Source organism: Chiroxiphia lanceolata, chromosome 15 (genome assembly GCF_009829145.1).
Source record: "Chiroxiphia lanceolata isolate bChiLan1 chromosome 15, bChiLan1.pri, whole genome shotgun sequence".
NCBI classification, from domain to species: domain Eukaryota; kingdom Metazoa; phylum Chordata; class Aves; order Passeriformes; family Pipridae; genus Chiroxiphia; species Chiroxiphia lanceolata.
In genome coordinates this window covers 18,243,420-18,264,702 of record NC_045651.1, presented here as the reverse complement: position 1 = coordinate 18,264,702, position 21,283 = coordinate 18,243,420, and the positions used below count along the sequence as shown (strand labels likewise).

The 21,283-nt window shown below is 41.5% G+C and overlaps 1 protein-coding gene across 1 annotated transcript; it reads right to left on the bottom strand.

The window, feature by feature from the left end:
* Window positions 1-1,003: 1,003 nt before the first annotated feature.
* RAD50 (RAD50 double strand break repair protein) lies at window positions 1,004-20,726 on the bottom strand. Its single transcript, XM_032703087.1, has 26 exons — window positions 20,711-20,726; window positions 19,344-19,523; window positions 18,863-18,946; window positions 18,467-18,618; window positions 17,486-17,674; window positions 17,129-17,333; window positions 16,622-16,750; window positions 16,214-16,379; window positions 15,341-15,534; window positions 14,587-14,793; window positions 13,528-13,710; window positions 13,176-13,333; window positions 12,462-12,637; window positions 12,122-12,359; window positions 11,436-11,625; window positions 10,439-10,565; window positions 9,474-9,667; window positions 9,070-9,180; window positions 8,413-8,505; window positions 8,219-8,332; window positions 7,348-7,475; window positions 6,332-6,556; window positions 4,138-4,223; window positions 3,569-3,711; window positions 2,117-2,250; window positions 1,004-1,772 (listed from the first exon to the last, which is right to left on the bottom strand). The coding sequence occupies exons 2-26, from the start codon at window positions 19,470-19,472 to the stop codon at window positions 1,574-1,576; spliced, it is 3,954 nt and encodes a 1,317-aa protein (XP_032558978.1). The 5' UTR covers window positions 19,473-19,523; window positions 20,711-20,726; the 3' UTR covers window positions 1,004-1,573.
* Between the last annotated feature and the right edge of the window lie 557 nt (window positions 20,727-21,283).

The following is a 21,283-nucleotide window of genomic DNA, read 5'->3' as shown; positions in this document are numbered from 1 at the left end:
ATGCTAAAATAAACAGGTTGCACAGGAAAACTTGAAATTTCAAAGTAGTTTTTTTTTTTTTTTTCTGTTGATTGTATCTTTAAGAAAATTTCCCTTCAGGAAGTAGTACTAGAGTCAGTGATGTTTCTTGTTTAAAACTGCAAACATGATGCCCGTCAGTAGCATTTTCCTTTGCCTACCCTCCCCACCTCCCTCCCCAGTTGTGTGTTCATTGCTTTTTTGGGGAATTGGTGAAAACGTAATTGCTAGGAAGTCCCATTCACTCACTTATCTTTGAGTGGTTTCCCATGACTGGGGCCACGCTGACCCTGGTGGCTTTCAGAAAACTGAGGTGGAAATAATCCATAGTTGAAGGGTTTGGGTTCTGCCATTACTCTTTAAGGGGTGCCCCTCATCCCTGCCCACAGGTGCCAGGTCTGTCCACACCCCCACCCCTGTCAGCTGCTCCTCACCCTGCAAAATAAAGGCATTCTTGCACCCTGGAGGAGGAGGAAGACAGCAGGCAATGTTCTCAGCCAGAGAGAAACATCCCCATGTTACAGCTTTGGTCACAGTTTGCTGAGGAGCTTCAGCTGGTCACTGCTGACTGCAAGGATTTAAAGAATTAAAGTGCAGCTTCTGCTTGTGGACTCCTACCAAGAGCTCAAGGCAGGAGTGGTGACTCCTACCTGCTTACAAATAGAGACAGGTAGGTCCCTTCCCTCAGGGCTTTGGAGGCAGCAAGGCTCATTGTGAGAACTGTCTGCAGCCTCGGGACTCGGGGCCATCAGGCCCTTTGCATTTTGGGACAGGCCAGCCCCTGGCTTTCCACTGTCACCCCAAGTGAGCAGCAGGTTCCCTGGGGCTGCCATGCCAAGGAAACCCACAGCTGGGCAGGTGAAGCTCAGCATCCACACACATCAACTGTCTGAGGCACTTCTGTACCATTTTCACATTCACAATCACTGCCATGAAGAATCAGAACACAACTCCCTGAGCAAAGAGAATTCACTCATTCCTCTCATTAGAGACAGGGCTTTGCTTTATTCTCAAACAAGCTGTTAGACTTGGGGAAGACTGTGTCTTTGAGCAGCCAGAGTTAGGTTATCTTGTACAGACAGTAGTAAAAGTTCCCTCTGAAGCTTGTGAATTTTGGGTAGAGCAGGGGGGTGGCTATGAACACGAGATACCCACCCATGCTGACCTTGCCAGAGAGGGAGGGCAGGCCCTATTCCAGTGACAGAGCTGCAGCTGGTCCAGAGAATCTGCAGTGGATCTCCCCAGCGGGACATACACAAAGAAGTCACAACTTTATTTTCCCTTTTAAAGCACAGAACACACCTTAATTAAACTGCCTGGAATTCATTGAAATTTCATTTAAATTCTTTCAAATCATGGCGATTCCTAAGAAATTACAGAAATATGTAGAAAGAGATTAAGTTTAAAAGTCTTACAGTTTTAGACTCTGGCTAAAATTGTGACAAATCTTCAAGAGATTACAATACAAAGGAACAATATTTTCAGGCACCTTCGCCTGAGCTCTGTCAAGCCAGGCAGTGTCTAATGGATCAGTCAGGCTGCCTGTAATGTGTCCTCACTGGAGGTTCGAATGAACATACGGGCCCAGGGAGCTGACACTGCATTTCATGATCTCAGAGCACTGGTCAACGTTCTTCCTGATCCTGTAGAAGGTTTCCATGTACTCAGAACGGCCCAGAAGTTCAACGAAATCTTCATCGTGAGTTATCACCAGGAGCTGGAAGTTCCGCTGCTGGGAGCGGCTTTTTATGATCCTGCAAGGAGATATTATTGACTGTGTGTTTATCTAAAGCATGTGCTGCTTTTAGAGAACTTGTAAACACATAGCCCAAAAATTCAGCTGTCCATAACGAGTGACATGAACCATCGACCAACCTAATGCTGATTAGCCACTATTTTTACCCATATTAACAAAACCCCTCAAATTATTTAAGAAATACTTTTTCTTTTCCAGATAGAGGGAATTTAAGGCTGCTGCTTTGCATGAGTGTTTGCAGATGCCAAGATGTGCCATCTTAAAATGTAATTCACTGCTGCCAACTACTCTGACCACTTGAGAAATACCCATCTTTGAGTGTCCCAAGGAGAGCTCACTTACTCCACCAGGGCCTGTGCCAGAGACTCAATGTTTTCTCGGTCGAGGTTGGTCGTGGGCTCATCCAGGGCCAGGATGCCACAGTTGAGACAGAATGTTTCTGCCAGAGCAAGGCGAATAATAAGAGAAGCAAGCACCTAATGGAAAGAAATAAAAAAACAACATGAAAACCCCTCACTCTCCAAAGTGTTTAAAGAGGTTCTACATGTGATGAACTATTTTTAATTCCATTGCAATCTGTGACTGAAGCTTACAGAACAATGTGCTGATAGTTCACAAAATGACAATAACTAATTAATTACTGAAAAACTACATCACAACTTCCAAGTTTGAATTGAAAGATGGACTCTACAAAGAAGTCAAGTACTCAAAATTCAGGAGATAGGAAGAAAGGATTCTAATCTGAGGTAAGGGAGCTACAAACTGCCACCTGCATTACCTCCACTCTGTGCAAGCCCATCCTACTGCACAGGGAGGGTGGAAATTTGCCTGCATCACTAAGTTTGAGTTACTGAACTCCTGACTACTTACTAAAACTGAAGACAGCAGGGTTTGCCACTGTACATGTTAGTTTTGCATCAACATGCCTAATCATACCTGTAAGATCTCCTGAACCAGTGCAAATTACAGGTCACTCGATGGAAACTGTGCTGCCAAAAATATTTTCCAATTATCACGACTGCTGGCACCTCAGTTCATGATCAAAGAATTCTCAGAATATCGGCTCAGAAACTTGTTCAGGTTTCACTCTCATTTACATAGGACTGCAACGCAACATCTGAACTGCTCTAGGAGACAACACACCAGGCAGGTGGAAACAACTCTGCAGCCCCAACGTGTGGGGGGGTGGCTGTGAGGAACCTCTGACCACAGGGACTGTCATGGCTGGTGACATCAGGCCACTTGGCCAGTGTGTTATTAAAGCACTGGGACAGAAGAATGGGCAGAGCACAGAGCTGTGAGCTGACAGCACAGAAGGAAAGGCAATACCTGGAAGGATGGCTTGGTGTGATATTGGTGACATGAACTGAAAGCAGTAGGAGAGAAACAAAATGTGGAGGGAAAGAGGTCCTGTCAACTTAAGAGGTAGATGTAAAAAGAAGACCAAAGGCTCAGGAAGATAAAAAACATGAGAACAAATCGACTGACCTAAAGCTGTGGTAATCTCAGACTGGGAGGAGCTGAACTTGAGGAGAGAGGGAAGTCAAAGCCTTCACCCCTGAAAGGAACCAGTCTGGTGCCCAACTGAAACAATGCAGGGTTCAGATGTTCAGAATCACATATTGCAGAATAATATATTGACAGCAACACCCAGACAGTGGAGGGAAGCTGTACACAACTGTAAATCAGAGCTGGAGCCGCCTGTGCTTCAGTCCCTTCTGAACACAAGACTCCTCTGCATCCCCCTGGGTCTGCTCCCAGAACCCCTGGGGACTCAACACAAAAAGCCACCACCTTCTGCCCAGCACTGCATCTCCCTCGCATGTCCAGGGCCGTGTCTCCCTTCACCATCACCACCCTGTAATTGTAGTTTCTTCTCTTATCAGCGGCTGAGACGTTCTCGTCGGCATCAGAACGAATCTCTATATATTCAATATCTGAAAACGGGAAGGAAACAGTTTTTACATTATCAAAAATCTTTAAAAATAACACAGGATTAAAGGGAGATGAGGTGTAATATCCAGTAACAACCAAAATTCGGTTCAGAGCTCCCACTAACAGATACATCTTTGAAATTAATTTTTCTGAAATGGAAAGAATGAACTCCTGCATTTCCTCTGCCTCCAGGAAACCTTACCTTTGGAAAACACAGAAAAGGGAAAAGTAATTCTATTTATCCTGCAATTTACTATATAATGTGTAATAAAAAGATTACAGTGGTGAAGAACAGATGTAGCCTTTACAATGAAACCAACTATTTTCAGATGCCAGGTTTTCCATCTTGAGAACAAACACTGTTCCATATGCAGTGCTCGATATCAAATGGATACACACGGGATAAACTAATAAAAAACATTACAAACCTTGTCCTCTGTAAATGCTTCGCCAGAGGTCACGAATTATTTTGTTGATTTCTTCCATCTTCATGCTATGAAATGTCATTATTGCTCTAAAGAACAGCAACAAAACCCACAAAATGTTAGAGATGCAACCATGGACTGCTATGGACTACAGGGGCTTTAGGGCAGGCAGCGGCTCCCTTTCCATTCCCTAAACACTTTTACTAAAAATAGAAGAAATACCAGTTCATTTTGAATGCAGAAGCATTTAAAGACTAATGACACACTATTGTGTAAATAATTCTATTGTCAGAAACACCTCAGTCTCAAGAAGTAGGAAAGTAATGCAGATAAAGTTATTTCCACTTGTTCCACTTTACCTGACTTTTCAAGAGAATTATAATTTATGTGTGAGGTGTATTTTCAAACTGACACCAAGAAGATGAATCTCATGGTAAGCCTTCCAGAACAACAGTGTTACTCTTCAGCACAGTCCCCCAACAGTGCCATCAGCAATAGGAAAGGAGAAACTGAAGCCTCCCTCCCCGGAGCAGAGAATTTTTATCAAGGATGTAATTTTATAATTACCCAAACAGGCATTATGACTAGAACTGCCTTTCTCTTCAGCAGCAAGAGTAACACAGAATGTCATTAATAATTTTGAATTTAATTTCCCTGGTGAATATATCAGCATGATTTTAGTTCATTAACAGATGAAGTCCTACACAGTGTTCAGGAAAGGACAGGACGCTGCATTTCTGACTTGTTTTTTAAAGAAAAACTACTCTACAATAAAAAAAAAAGCTTGCTCAATTTATGGCAAGTGAACATAGCACAAAAAAACATAGCAGAAATAAAATAATCCTTCTGAAATGCACTTTTACATATACTTTTCCCACCTCTGCTCTTCCACCTGCTCTGGGGAATATTGAGGTATCAAGTCTAATAGGAATTTGTTAAGTTAAAACCGAAGCGTTTTCAACAATTTACTAAATTAACCCCAAGAATGCATTCCTCATCAATATTTATCACAACCTCTAAATATTAAGTCAATAAAGATCAGCTGATAGCACAGAACACCCACAGTGTTGGCTTTCCCAGCCCCATCCCCAGCTCTGGCCACTGGAGGTAGAATTTCGTCTCACCGATTTTTCAGACGATTACCCATAAGTGATGCTTATCTATTTTTCTTGAAATTACAAGCCTGTTTTCCTGTTTAGCCTTAAATAGAAACAATAGATGACTTGATAGCATACAAAATGAGCCTAATTCTAAAAAGGAAATTCTTGGAGTGCATTTGCATTGCAGCTGAAAGGGAAGAATTACACATAGCTCGGTGCTATTCCACCATTACAACTGAACAAACGGGGTTTGAGGGAGCCACATGTTTTACTTTGTACATGGTCACAAATTCAGAGATGCCCTTTTTGGCCAGTCAGTCCAAGACTAGCAAATAAGCTTCCAGAGGAAACAGAAACAATCACAAAGTTTGCTACACTTTCCATCAAATGCCAGACGTGTTTCTTATGATCTTGCCTTCTTTGATATAGGCACAAAACCACCCACACTGGAAAAGGGCAAAAAGCACCTCCATATTGTAATAATCAAAAACACAATAGATTACCTCAGCAGATGATCATGGGAAACAAAAAATCTACCTGGCATATCTTATTCATGCTAAGATACGACCAGAAGGTGCTAAAAGACAGTGCTATAGAAATGAAAGTAGAAAGACCCAGATTAATAATGAAGGATTTAAAAATGGATTTCACCTTTCCTTATCTCTCTCCAACTGTTGCACTCCAAATATGAGTCCTAACATGTACAACCATAAAAATAAGTCCTACAGAGAACTGGGAATGAAATTATAACGATCATCAGACTTATCTATGACTGTATTAAAATCCAATCATTACCATCAATGTATTTACTATTTGTACATTACAGACATTAACTTAGAGATATCCTACATCATCCCACTCCTGTGCAGTTTCTAGTGTGGTTGCATCAATTTACTTTAAAAGTTGTACCTTGTTATGCTATCCTAATATTTAAATGCCAGGATTTGTAAAGGCAAATTGTTATATATATTAAAGAATTGTATCCATTTACCATTTCTAGGTTATCCTGGAAGCCCAGAATTGAAAGCTGCTTTTGCATCAAGGTTATTGATAAAGATGAAAACATTTCAGAATGACCCTCACATGACAGTACTTACTTATCAAGAGCCTTGTAGTAAAGGTCCAGATCTTTGTTCACCAGCTCTGTTGTTCTCATGACAATCATCATGTCCCTGTATTTGTCCTCTGCACCTTTGAACTGTGGCTCTCGAAGCTCCTTCCTGAACCGAACAATCTCTTCCTCGAACCCACGCTGGCGGCCAAGGGCGACGTGATGGTTCCTTTTCAGAGATTCTATTCTCTCCTCCAAATGCTTTTGTTCACTGTGAAACCATAATTGATACACAACTCTTCTGTATTTAGTGTTACACAATTTTTTAATCAGGGTTCTCATTCATGCTAGACAGTAGCTCATTATATTGTATCTTTAAAGTCTGTAATAGTTAAAATTATAGCACTAATGCCACTGAAACAAAGACATTATTGAAATAAAAACATTTTAAAGTTTGTTAAGAACATATTTAAACCACTGTTCTGAGTGGGAGAAGCAGGGTGTCAAGTTCAAATGCTAAAGTGCTATTAACAGATTTATAAAAAATAATTAATTTCATAGGTGGAATTTAACTAGGATACCAAGCAAAGTAAGAAAAATTATTGGGTAAGCTCTAGTAAGCTAAATAAATCTTTCACATGCAAGAACCAGCAGAGGGATAATTACTTTTCAAAAGTGTTTATTATCTGAGCAATTATTATTAAACTACTGAGGTAAACATAGAATTTGCTGCTGGGATCTAAGTGAGCAGACTGAAAATGAAAACTAAATATTCTTATCCAGAAGTACGAATTATTTAAATGTGGATTTAGCAGTGAACATCATGAAAAAGGATTAGGTTGGAACAGGTATGAGCACATATTTCTAGCCAGAAGCACTACTTAATTTCACTGAGTCATTTATGTTGTTGTCATGGGGATGTGAAGCAAATACAGGTGTGAAGGAAGTGGTCTACATGTCTGGGGAGAAAAGAGGACCAGGACACACGAAAACACAGTGAGTACAACATTCAGATATTGCCTGAATTCTTCTGCAGAGCCATTCTGTTTTCAAGGTGCTTACTTTTTCATTTGGGGTACATTCATTTCTCCCATCTCCTTCATAAGTTGTTTTATCTTGTCTTCAACTTTTTTTAGCTCCTCGTTCCGGCTCCTCAAAGTCAGATTATCCTCCAGCCACCTTTCCTGTACCTGCCTCCCCAGAAAGCAAGGAGGTGTACAATGTTTTAGTATATTGGTTCTCAATTACAATGTATGAGTTCTGCAAACATAAAATAATTGACAACAACCAAAATTATCACAGTGAACACTTGTCTTGTGCTAGAAATGGAGCACAATGGAAATCAGCAGTATTATTTCATCTTTCAAACTGGAGTAACACTTACAGTATTTACTTTCACAGGTGAACACAAGTGATTCTGTGTGTGAATATTAATCAATGTTTCAAATGGGGTAAGTAGTTTAGGATGAGACTTAACCAAGCCCCCTATCTCACTTCTACAAGTTAGAAAGTAAGTGGAGGGGTAGAATGGGTAAGACATTTCCTACGAAGAACATAAGCTGTATTTGAAATATATACACAGGAATTTAAAGTACATGATAAAATCTGGAGTAACTAGCAACTTCTGGTATTTTACTTAAAAAGGCACATTTTCTCCACACAAAGATACTCCTGAAAATGTTGGCTACTATCCCAACAGACTTAACCCTTTTGGAAATACCATAAGATGACAGTTAAATGTTTTTTGGTTTTGCATACACAAATCTCAAGATTTTTTTCAGCCTAATGCAGGGATAGAAGCTATTTTGACTAACAGCTTGTTAAATAAATTAGAAGGAATTAAAATTTTGCACCGCTACAGACCCAGGCAGATTTAAACCAAAACCAGGAGTTATTTCAACCACAGAAAGTACACTTGAAGCAATGCATCCACCTTTTGAGTGTCAATGTCTTGTCGAGTCACTTCCATCTCTTTATTTATCTTTTCCTTCTGTTTCTCACAGGCAGCCAAATGAGAATTTACTTCATCAAGTTCAGACTCCTTTTGCTAAGGAAATAAAATGGTATATGATTTAAGTACAGAAATACTTTCTATGCAAACTTTTTATTGTCTGGTTTTTAGATTACCTTTTTATAGTCTTCTTTTCCTTGTTGAATATAGTTTTCAATTTCTTTCATGTACTTGTTTATATCTTTAACTTTCTCATTTATGCCATTTATCTGCAGAGAAAAGATTTCAAATGAAATGTGGTCTTAAGTCCAAGAGCAGATGTGCCCTGCATCAAAGATGAGATGCTGGATAACTCTACTGCCAAAGTACAATCACTTATCATAACTCTCTTTAATTATCTAATAAAGCCTTCAGCTTTTGAGATCCAAATGCTCCTCATAACTATGAAAATGTCTCAAAACAAATGGTGAATGACTCGTTTGTGCTTACACAAGAGAGCTCCTTCACCTGGGAAAAGCAAGTGTGTCTCTTGGCAAGGACAGGTGATGGCCACCCTTGCCATTCCTCTTAGGTCTATCAGGAAGGGCTTTTCAACCCATTGGCCAATAAATATTGCCAAATGTCCCAAGAAACCGTTTGTCAAGACTGCCAAAGGTTAATTACAATTGAGTTCATGTCCTGACTGACTTATGTTCCTTTTCTTCCCTAAAAGCTCCACCAATCTCTGCTGAAGTTACTGCCCTTTCCTGAAAATAAACTCATTACCAGTTTCCATATATGCCTGAAAAACAGTATCTAATCCTGTCTCCCAGCTATGCCAAGAGCAAACAAACCTTCTCTTGTGTTTCTTTATTACTTGTAGTCCTTTTATTCACTAGATCCTCCTTCTCCTGCTGCAGTTTTTCTAAAGTTGCATCCAAAGGAAATACTTGTTCTTTTGCTTCCTGAAAAGCGGTTGGAAAAAGTCCTTTTTATTTTCACATTCTGTTAAAAATCAGTAATTTTTCAATTGGTAAAAACAGCAACGTGGTTACTTTTCTTTTTTGGGTGTATTAAAAAAAAAAAATATTAATAAAGTTCTGGATATTGCCCAAGATACACAATAGCAGTACAGGACAAACACTTAAAAACACATCTCACTGGCCAGGATTAGAGACAATGTTAACATACCAAGATTATTATTTTTTATTTCAACGACGACATGGCCAAGGGTTAAATAATGAAGGGTATTTCTTACCCTGATCTCCCTGCCCAGGGACTGCACCTCGGTGCTGAGCTCCACGCTCTGCTCCTCCAGCTGCCGCCGGCGCTGCATGCTGCTCACAATCTGCAGCCTCTCTGCCCTCAGCTCGTTCACTGTGCTCTTCAGCTGCTGAATCTGACTCTGCTGGTCTTGCTTGAGCTTCTGATTTAACTCAATTTTACCAGTAACTGCAGATGAAAACACAGTGAACTGGTCAATCTGTTCTTAAAACCACTGCTGTCTTTCTTTTACTCTAAATCAGGCTGGTACGACTGGACTCAGCACTGGTGAGGCCACCCCTGCAGTGCTGTGTCCATTCTGGGCCCTCAGCTCAGGAAGGACATGGAGATCCTGGAGCAGGTCCAGAGGAGAGCAGCGAGGCTGGGGAAGGGACTGGAGCACAAGTGCTGTGAGGAGAGGCTGAGGGAGCTGGGGCTGTTCAGCCTGGAGAAGAGGAGGCTCAGGGGAGACCTCCTCACTCTCTGCAACTCCCTGCCAGGAGGGGGGAGCCGGGGGGGGTTGGTCTCTTTTCCCAGGCAACCATCAGCAAGACAAGAGGGCTCGGTCTTCAGCTGTGCCAGGGGAGGTTTAGGTTGGATATTAGGAAGAATTTCTTTCCAGAGAGGGTGCTCAGCCATTGGAATGGGCTGCCCAGGGAAGTGGGGGATTCTCCGTCCCTGGAGGTGTTGAAGGTGAGACTGGATGTGGCATCAGTGCCATGGGCTGGGAACCACAGGGGGGTTGGATCAAGGGTTGGACTGGATGATCTCGGAGGTCCCTTCCAACCCAGCTGATTCTATGATTCTATGATGATTCTATGACTCCAAAAACCCGTAACAACAAACTAGGGGAATACAGTTACTTCAGAACGTAAAATAAGCAAACTAAAATGTTAATGGCAGGAAGTTTGGAACATTATTTCCAGTATAAAAATTAAATACCAGTTTTGTAAGGCCTACCTGTATCCCACAAGTGTTTTTTCTCCTGTTTTTCTTGGCTTACTTGTAGAACAGTTCTACTTAAATCTACCCCCAGCAGTTTAGCCTCCTGCTGAGCAATTTTTCGTTCCATATCCCTAATATCAGTCTGAAAGTATATGGAAAAATACTATTACTATTGTATTAGTGTTCAACAATGTATTTTTTAGTCTTTGGCACATAAGAATAAGCTCAGGGCATGAGGCAGCTTCAAATTTCCCCTCTCTTCTGGAGCAATGTCACGTCATTACCAGTTGGGTTGTGTCAGCCACAGGCTGCTAGAAATTGGAATTCCTAACTGTGGAGGAAATCAGTCAGTATGGATGGATGGGCTTTTGGCATTCTCAGCCCCCCTAAGGACAGGTACATGTACAGCTTGTCCCTGGGACAGTGGAACTGCTGGAGCCTCGGGAGCTGCTGCCACCTCCCACCTGGGAAATGCTCTCAGTCCTTTGCCTGGCCCCACATCCTCTGTGTCATTGTTCCAAGATGATTCTCAGTCAAGCAAAGATTTTGTGTTGATATTAAGGTGTGAAAACTGTTCAAAACAGTCTTCTATGCCAGAATAACAAAAAGTGTAGGATTCCTCTTTCCCTTTACCATATATTCAGAGGGCACAGAACCATGGGAATGGAAGCACATGTGAAGTGCTGAGAATACACTGAACTATAACGACTATAAGGACTGAGAAACACCTTGGTGTACTTGTGGTCCTGCTCATGTTCTGCATTATATCTTTTTTCCCAGTTACTAGCACAGAATTGAATCAGAACTCAAGGTACTCAGTGGTCCTTAAAAGAAAAAACCATTACGTAAACCATGAATTTTATTAGTACCAAGATCATCTGTGTTATACTGTCTTTTAAAGTATTTTAAAATAAAGACCTTAAAGTTATGTCATATTACTGAATAACTACATATTGAAATCCTAGCAAGTGAATATAATTTTATATATTAAAAAAAAATAACCAAAGCATACCTGGTACCTTTCCATCAGTGTTATATCCTGTAAACACACTTTGGCACCTCCCTCCTCAGACAAAGCTGTCTGCAGGAATGATTCCTGTTCTTCTATCTCACCCCTCAGGCCTGTTAAATCTCTGTTTGCATTCTGGATCTTGTTCCTCAGGTCTGGAATTTCCTTTTCTTCGAGTTCAACTACAGTTTGCCTTAAATAAGATATAAATCCCTAAAATTTCTTCTGTCAAAACCAGCAGTATAAATTGAAGACATTCAAGATCATAAAATCTGTGATATGATTTAATAGTGAAAGATTAAATTTAACCAAAATAGTAACCCCTTAACCTTGCCCACATTTAACTAAGCTTATGTTACATACCCAGCTAAGGAACACATCCCTCATTTTAGACAGGTGAGATGAAACAAAACAAGATAATCTCTTTTGGTTTTTAACTTAATTACAGCAAGTGCCCATCAGAAGGTATAATCCACTGTACAAGAGTGCCCTCTTGTGAAGAAAAGCTCTACCCTCATATATTCTCAAATGCTCTCAAAATATCTCAACAGAATAAATTAACTAGACAAATTAACAATGAGATGAATTAACTAGTCCTAAAATAAAGCCTCCTTGATAGTTTTAACAATCAGAAAACGAGCATTGGCAAGAAAACAGCTTGCAACAATCTGGTTTGCTTTGCAGCTCACCTCAGTGGTTTCAGGCTCATCATTTCATCCCGTTTTTTCTCCTTCCTTTTAAGCTCAGTCTCTGTTGACTTCAGCTTGTCTGGGGCCAGGCGCAGCTTGGACTGCAGGTCACTGATGACATCCTGCAGCTCAGCCTCCGTCTGGAAAACTCGCTGGCACACTGGGCAACAAGACTGGCTCTCCTCTGTCAGTTGGGTAATGAACTGGGAATAGACTGCAGTGGCTCCAGCAAGCACAGCTGGCACAAAAGCAAACAGAAGACTTATGTTGAATAAACAGTTCATAAGCAGAGCTAAATCAGTGCTTTAGGGAGAAAGAGCAGAGCTGTGCATGAATTTACCTCGCTGTTTGGAACTTTTTTCAATTTCATCTTGAAGTTTGTTCAGATCACTGTCAAAATCTTGACTTCCACAAACATCAAAAAGTTTTGCTTCATGCTGGGACAACTGTACTTCCTTTTTTTTCAGCTCGTTACTGGCGTAAGTTTTGTCATTTTCTACCAGTGCCAGTCGCTTGCTGAAACATCAGTGAAGAAACTCTTTTATTACCCAAAACCAAAGATTTAAACTGTTTAAGCAAAACCAAAACCATGGGAAGTTAACCTAAAATTGGTATTCCAGAGCTGTTCACCACTTCTTCTTTAATGATTTTTCAGCCAATCTATAGCATCAACTGTGCTATAGATAAAGTGTTTCATTTTAAATCCCTTTAGTTTTCCATATGCTTATGATGAGAAACTAATTTCTAACAAATAAAACCCTACAAAACTTTACAGAATAGGATCATCTACTGCTGCTTATGAGATATTATTGAATCTCTCAAGCAAAGGTTGTTATCACTCTTTGACACACTACAACCATTGTGATTTTAACAACTAGCACAAACTGTATCAGCCCTACATTACAGGAACACTGTAGGATGCTTTCTCTGATTTTGCAGATACCTAAATAAACAATAACGAATTTAGGTTAAAACTATGTTGAGCATATTAAACTTTCCAACATTTAAAAACACAAATACTTATGGAGACATAAACAATTAAATTAATACCTACTTAAGGTTAGCAAGTGTATCCCTTGTCTGATTAATCTTTTTATTTTTACCATGAAGCCAGTCTTCAAGTTGTTTTTTATTTGGGAAGTATCCCAACAGGGACGTTAGTTCCTCAGAATGTCTTGATTTTACTTTTCTAATCTGCTCTTCTTTCTCTGCCTGGGGAAATGAAGCATTTTAAATTAAAGTTTTCATATCTTCAAGTTTATAACAGTCAATGCATTAATAAAGGTAATGGCTTCTATGAAGGCTTTACATCTGATTGGTGATAGACATCTGAAAAATACACAAATCTTGGAGGGACTGTATCAATTTTATGTCCCTCTCTTATGAGATATTGATTTAAAAATTACTTTGTCTTTCTTCAGCATCTCCATTTGGGTAATTGTGGTGGTGTGTAGATTCAACTGCTCCATCTCTTGATCCAACCTCCTGAGAGCTTTGTCCAGGCTTATTTTCTCACTTTGCAGAGTCTGTACCTCCCGTTCCAGCGTTTCTACATTGCTGTTCCTCTCAGCCTTCTCCAGCTCATGTTCCTATACAAAAAACAAATGGCCAGAAAACACAAATAATGACACAAATCAATGAAGTTCTAACTAAAGGAAAGAGAAGAAAGCTCTTCAGCTCATCAGCTGCTACAGGAATGGCACAAGATTTGTAAAGAATCCATGTAAAAGCCCAAGGCTGTGATGGTGGCGTGGGGCAAGGCAAGCCCCAGGCAGAGGCTGGATGCACTGTTCTGGAATGCAGTGCTGCCCCAAGTCACTCATGCTTTTGCCAGAAGCCATAACCACATGACATAGCTCCAGGAAGCTCCCTCATATTTAGTTTGATTTTCTGTATTTTAGCATCTACTGTATATTAAATTTGGAGTTACCCTAGAGAGGAGGCTAGAAAAAACACTGCCAAGCACTGAATTCATATACTGCTAACAAACATAAAATATTTGCCTACAAAGGCATAACCAGCTGTTCAGCTGGAACATAAAATGCTTGTAACTTTACAATATTTTGTCAGCTAAAACACTTATAACCAAATAGTCCATCTCACAGACAAGTTATCTTGACAAATGTAGGTAGTGTGGCACTTCAATTCAACGTTTCTGGTCCACTGATTTAAAGGTGACTAATCTCCTATCACAAGCTGTGGCTTTTATTTACAACTCACCAAGCAGCAGCAGAATATTCTATGTGTGCACTGACCAAAAACAAAGCAGTGAACAGGCCCTGCCCCAAAGAATGCACTATCTAAAAAGACAAAGCACAGTGGGTATTAAAAGGCAAAACTGCAGCTGACAGAGTAAAGATCAAGGGGGGTTTAAGTTTTTTCGTTTTTATCAATTTTTTTTAATGATAAAGCCCAAAGTTTTTACTTCAAACTTCTATAATTTTATCAGTTCCACATTAACTTACCGTTTTGCCAATCTCCTCATCCAGCTCACTAATTCTGTCTGAAAACCCCTCCAACTGCTGCAATTCACATTTGACTTTCTTCAGCTCATCATGTTTCCTATTTTGAATGTCTGACTTCAGGTCAATGGTTCTTTCTAATCCAGTTTTCCTGTCTCTTATGTCTTCTATCTGTTTTTGTTTCATTGCTTCTTTTCGTGCAAAGTCTCTCTGAAAGAAATCAGTGACAATATACTTATTATTTTTTTCACAGGAAAATATTTAAAAATACTTTTCCCCACTAGTTTGCAAATAGTCACCACTGTAACACAAGACACTGAAATACTGAGAAAACTAGAACCTGCCCAAAGTTTTCTGCTGCAATGTTTTTGACAGGAAAATGCAGATGCATCATACCACTAGTGTTCTGTGAGAGGAATTCCATTTTTAACATGACTTCAACAGAAAGTTGCTTATTTTTAAACTTATTTTTGTAATTCTTCCTCAGGCTTTTGAGCCTGTCAGTGATCCACCTGCATGAGGGCTGCTAGAAAAACCTGTGTGACAAACTGCCTGTCCAACAGCCTTCATGAGCACTCCTAGTTCCAAAACTAACTTCCATGGAAAGATTCAGGCAACCCACAAGCAAGGATTCTAGAAGCAAAATGGCTTCAGTTCCCCCCCCAACACTTCCTCCCAGCACCTTAAGGACACATCTGGACCAACAACACACTAACTGGCAATACTGATGGCACTACTAAAATAACCAAGTGCTTACCATCAAATGATTTGCAGCTTCTGTGTCTCTCTCCTGTCTCTCCTTCACCAATCTGTGAAAACTGGTGATGTGCCTTTCACTGAAAGGTGCTCGCTCAAAACCATCCAGCTCCAGCTGTGCTGCCATGGACTGAATTAAGGAATCCCTGGTCATGATGTGCTCCTGGTGACGATCTGCCTGCAGCTGCAGACGACCTCCACAGAGAGAGAGAGAGTGACAGGGATGTTCAAAACCCCAAGATACATTTAGGATTCAAAGTCAGTTGCAACTATTAAAGCCTTTGAAATGAAAGTAATTTTAAATAAAACAAAAAGCTACAGAGTAAAAACAAGCTGTAGCTAGAGACTGTTATTTCAGGTAGCTAAATTTTTATTAATGTAATAAATCAATAACTTAAAAGCAAGCCTCTTAAAACACTAAAAATATTACTCTGATAAAAAACCAAACCCCAAACTTATTTTATGTAAGCATATATCCTGTGCCTCAACTACTACAGCTCTGCTGAAGTTCCCATAATCCATCAAAAAGAGAATACAATATATGAAAGAACACTACCTGACTCACCCCCATTCCCCATGTGAACAGAGAATGCTGGGCTTTCAGCTTTCATGTTTTTCTCAGTTCTAACACAAGATGTACCACATGTTGCAATTAGAGCTCAGAACAAGGGCACATCAGAAACTCTGGGAGCAGAACACCCAGACCTGGCCCCCTGCAAGGTGCCCACACCCCACTGTGCAGCTGAGCCCAAACTGATGCACATGGTAGGAGTTCTGTCCAGTTCAGATCCCTTCAGTTAGTATCAGTAGTTCCACTTCAGATCTGAGTTACATTAAAAAATAAAGACAAGGTTATAGATGAAGTCTAAAATACCTCGTTCCACAAGCAGCTCAGATTTCTCACTGTTGAACCTCTGACATTCTTTAGAGGCTCTGTCCAAGTCACGTTTATAGTCCAACAATTTCTTCTCCTTCTCCTTCACTATTCTCTGGTGGTTCTGGTACCTATCCCTTAGTTGTTCATCTGTTCCTTGGAAAACCTGTACACCAAATACAGAAAGCTAACTTATTCTGTATTAATTAAATTTATAAGTCAATTATTGATGCTTTTAAAATGTACAGTTTTTATAACAGAATTCAAGAAATAAAAGACAAACACCTCCCATGCAGAATTTCTACACTAACACATGTAAGGGGAAAATTTGCTACAAGTAAAACTGGAAAAGATATTTTTCTTAGGCTGATAAAACAAATTAATCTCAATTTTTGTCACACAGGAAACCTTTTCCATCTTCTGTTGCAAATCTTGATTATCTTTCTCCATTTGCTGCCTCCTGCTCTCGAGGGCCTTCACATCATTGTCCAGCCTCATTACTTTTGTGAGATTCTGTTCAACTGCTGCCAGAGAACTCTGCAAAAGAAAGAATGCTGGAAGTAAAATATCTCACCAGCTTATGAATCCCATAATCAATTATTTTAAGTGTAAAACCTTCAGCATTATAAAATACTTGTAAAAAATAGGGAGGGCTAAGTTTTAGATTAGTTTTCATTTTAGTTTCAGATACCAGCTAAATTTCAGAGGTTTAAAATCAAGCAACAAAAAAACCCAATGCTGCTACAAGAATTCTATGCTCTTAAATCTTCAGTGACTGTTTACAGGTTAGAGCAGCATCTCTCAGGCAAGCTGAGGTGTGCTTGATTCTGCTTCAGGGCAAAGGATTAGACATAAAAGTGTAAGATTTTTGACTGTTTGGTATTAAAGTATTAACACAATCATCATGCAAGTTACCTTCAGAGGTTCAAGCTGGCTCTCAATTGTTTTTATATTCTCCTTAGAAGCAGCCAGTTGAGCCTCTCTGTTGTTAAGATGATCCTGGATTTCCTGGGCTTTCTCTTTATTTTGTTTTAGATATTTCAGTTCTGTCTGACACTCTTTTACCTTCAAGCTTTGTTTCAGCCGTACCTGACGCAGAGCTTCGAGTGCTTTAATATACCTTTAAAAAAAAGACAAAGAATTTCAGATCTTTTGGCAATGTAGCATTGCTGCTGTGTGAAACAATGCCTTAGACATTTTCATCAACACCTACATTATTAGAGAACACATTTTCTTACTTAGTTTTTATTTAATTACAGTAAAGAGAAATACCTTGTTGCGGAAAAGATCTCATCAAATTTTTGTTTGAGGGTCTTCCCTTCACTTAATGGCCAGTTGGATTCTTCTTGGTGGCAGAAGATGACATTGTTGAGCACGGATTTGGAAACCCCGAGGGCACTGATCATCTCCTTATCTATCTCTGCACACTTGGAACTCAGGCTGCTGATCTTCTCGCCGTTCCTGCCCGAGCACAGGGAAAGAAAATCCCCAGAGAGGTTACCAGTAAGTGCTTTGAAAAGTAAACTGCATTTTTAACGGTGCAATCTCGTTGTAACACAATTATTCGAAAGTTTAACAAGTAACAACTTTTAAGCCCATAATTACCATGTTCGACAGGTGCTTTTAACACTATCAATATTTGTAGTCTGACTGTTACATGTTTTAAAACTCAGTGGAAACACCAGAGGGAGCAAAAACGCTCTGGAGTAAAAGAAATACAATGAAACAGTGGAGATGGGAGTTAAACACGGGCCAAAAAGGATCTGAAACTGAAAAAGGAAGTAAAGCCTACATAATCCATGCAATGTTAAACTGTATCATACAATCAGAGAACCATGGAATAGTTTGGGTTGGAAGGAACCTCAAAGCTCATCTTGTTCCAAACCTCTGCCGTGGTCAGGGATGCCACTATCCCAGGTTGCTCCAAGCCCATCTAACCTGGCCTTGGACACTTCCAGGGATGGAGCAGCCACAGCTCCTCTGGGCAACCTGGGCCAGGGCCTCCCCACTACCCTTACTAAGACAATTTTCACATAAATTCAAGCTGACAGATTTCTTAACACAGAGGCTATCAAATGTAGGATTTTTCAATCACCTAACAGATAAAGCGGTGAAACTACACACCTTTAATCTAAAAGCTCTGGTAGCTTTTAGGAATACATTATGGAGTTTTCTCTAATCTTATCCATAAAGATATCCCAAAACCAAACAGATCTTCATGCCAAAGCAAGAAAAAAGCACTTGACAACTTACTTTGTCCTAGTAATGACAGATTCCAGCGTTCTAAATTCCGGAGTCTTGCCCTTCTGGGTGCAGACCATGGAGCGCTGGACGGCCACGAGCTCTCCGTTGACATCCCGGAACCGCAGCCGGATCTGAGCTCTCACATCTGTCTCATCGGCAATCTCGGCAGAAGCAAAAACAAACCCCAGTTACGGAAAATTCTCCTCAAGGTCCAAATGAATATGTGCCTCCCCAGCTGTGGGGAATGCTCTGTTCTCCCCCAGCTCTCTGCTTTCCCTGAAACAACACAGTCAGCCCACGCCTGCCAACACCCTGAGCATCCCCGTTTCACTCACAACCCCGAGTGCAGGGAAGTGTTTTATTTAGGAGTAAATATAGGTCAAATTCAGTCACTATAACTCTTACCTTTGGATCGTGAACAAATGTTTTTCCTTTGGTTCCAGGAGGAAAATCTCCAGTGCATATATATTTAAGACATTCAATGATAGTCTAAGAAAACAAAAATAAATATATACTTTTAATGGCAATTCAGAGTAACCAAGATGGACCACAAATAAAAGCACAGTAACAGCCCAAATATTTACAAATGAGTAAAATATGCGAGGAGAGAGAAATAAGAAATAACATCTTATTTTTTTGAGTATCATGAAAACATGTTACTTTGAAATCTGTTTTAATCAGGATATGGATCCATCTTCTAGAAAAAATCTGTACAATCCAGGTAAGAAAGCCTGGATTATTAGATCTCTAATAATACTAAACAACAGTGCAGTGGACAGCACAACTTCTGCAATATTATTAATACCTTTCAGTAGAGATTATTATTCAAATGTTGAGGCCTTTCAGACCTTTTACAGCTCAAGCCCAAACATATAGCAAGCCTTACCGTTTTTCCTGCGCCATTTGGTCCCACCAAAATAGTTAATGGACTAAAGAAAGTGATAATTTGTTTGTCTTTATCCTCCACCCCAAAACTCCTCACTCCAAGGATACTCATTTTCTCAATCTTGGACATTTTTGCTGAACTTCTTCTCTTCCAAAGTCAGAGGCGTAAATGTCATAAATCCTGTAAAACAGAGCTTTGTGAAAAATCCAGTGGGCAGAAATCACAGTAGACCACTGAAAGCTGACTAAATACCTATACGAGCATAACATATGATGAATATACCTAAAAACACAGTTAAGGCTCCTCAGTTACTGTTCAAGGTAAAAAACATATGAATGCAAACCCCATATTTGTTTTAAACTCAGAAATTAGTCAACTCCAAGTGAAGTGGAGTATAAATCAGTGCAGTTAAGAGAGTATATATCATTAAATCAAATACAATGGCCCAAAATTACCCTTTATCCACATCACAAACCCCATGCACGTGCTTTTAGAATACCCCAAACACAACAGAAGTCCCAATATTTTTCTCTGTGATAACCCACTGCTGTACTGCAACACCCAACACCGTTCACCACTGCCTGTTTCCCACAGGTACATCCAGCATCACTTTGTCGTGATTCCTGCTGGGAAGGGGAAGACACTGGAGCCTTCCCAGGCCATGGGGTGGGAGCTGCCCCTGCCGGGAGGAGGCAACTCCGACTCCAAGGCCCAGCAAACACAAGGTGCCATGTGTGTATGGCTGTGTATTCCAGGGGTGTTCCAGGGGTATTCCTGTGGTGTTCTAGGGGTGTATGGCTGTGTATTCCAGGGGTGTTCCACAACAGTATGGATGAGTATTGCATGGGTGTTCCAGGGGTGTGCGTAGCTGTGTACTGCACCCCTGTTCCAGGGATGTGTATGGCTGTGTATTCCAGGGGTGTATGGCTGTGTATCGCACCCCTGTTCCAGGGGTATGTATGGCTGTGTATTCCAGGGGTGTTCCAGGGCTGTTTGGCTGTGTATTCCAGGGATGTACAGCTGTGTATTCCACCCCTGTTCCAGGGGCCCATGCTCAGCGCGCTGCCCTCAGGGCTTCCCCCGTCCCTCTCCCTGAGGTTCGGCCCTCCCGGGTCGGCTCGGGGGTGCCCGGCGGGGTTCGGCCCCAGCGCGGGCATTTCCTGCCGGGGTAGAGGTGGCAGCGGGGCTTTCCCGCCCGGAGCTCCGCGCTGCGCCGGGGGCGGGCGCTTTCCAGAGGGAGGCCATGAGGCGGCTCTTCCCCTGCCCCTGTCCCTGTCCCTTCCCCTGTCCCTGCCCCCCCGCGCCCGGTCCCCCCCGGCCGTGCCCCCCGTCCCCCCTGTCCCCCGGTCCCTCCCGGTCCCCGGTACCTCCCGCCGCCGCCGCGCTCCCGGCCCGGCAGCCCCCGCGCCCGCCCCGCCCCGCCATGGCGGCCCCGCCCCCGCCGCCTGAGGGCCCGCGGCCAGCGGCGCCGCGCGGGGGCTGAGATGAGAAGAGTTTAATAACTGAGAACGAAGTCAAATACACTAACAATGGTAAATAACAATGATGATGGTAATAAAAAGGAAAAGAAAGAACCCAAAGAACCGATGCGCAATACCGATGTCAAACCCCCTTCCCAAAGCCCGCTGGCCCCCCTTTCCGGGTAATTCCCCGGTTTATGTGCCGGGCATGGAGTTCCAGGGGGTGGAATGTCCCTTTGGCCGGCTCGGGGCACCGCTCCCGGCTCTGCTCCCTCCCGGTTTCCCTTCGGTCCCTCCTCGCTGCCAGAGCGTGAGACACACACAGAAAACGTCCTTGGCGCTTGGGATAAACGCGACTTATTAAAACCCAAAATATCAGTCTCTAATGCACATTATCCTCATTGTGAATCCAAAACACGGCGCTGTGCCAGATACTGAGCAGCAATGACCTCTGCCAGCCAGGGCGGGCGGGTTTGGGGT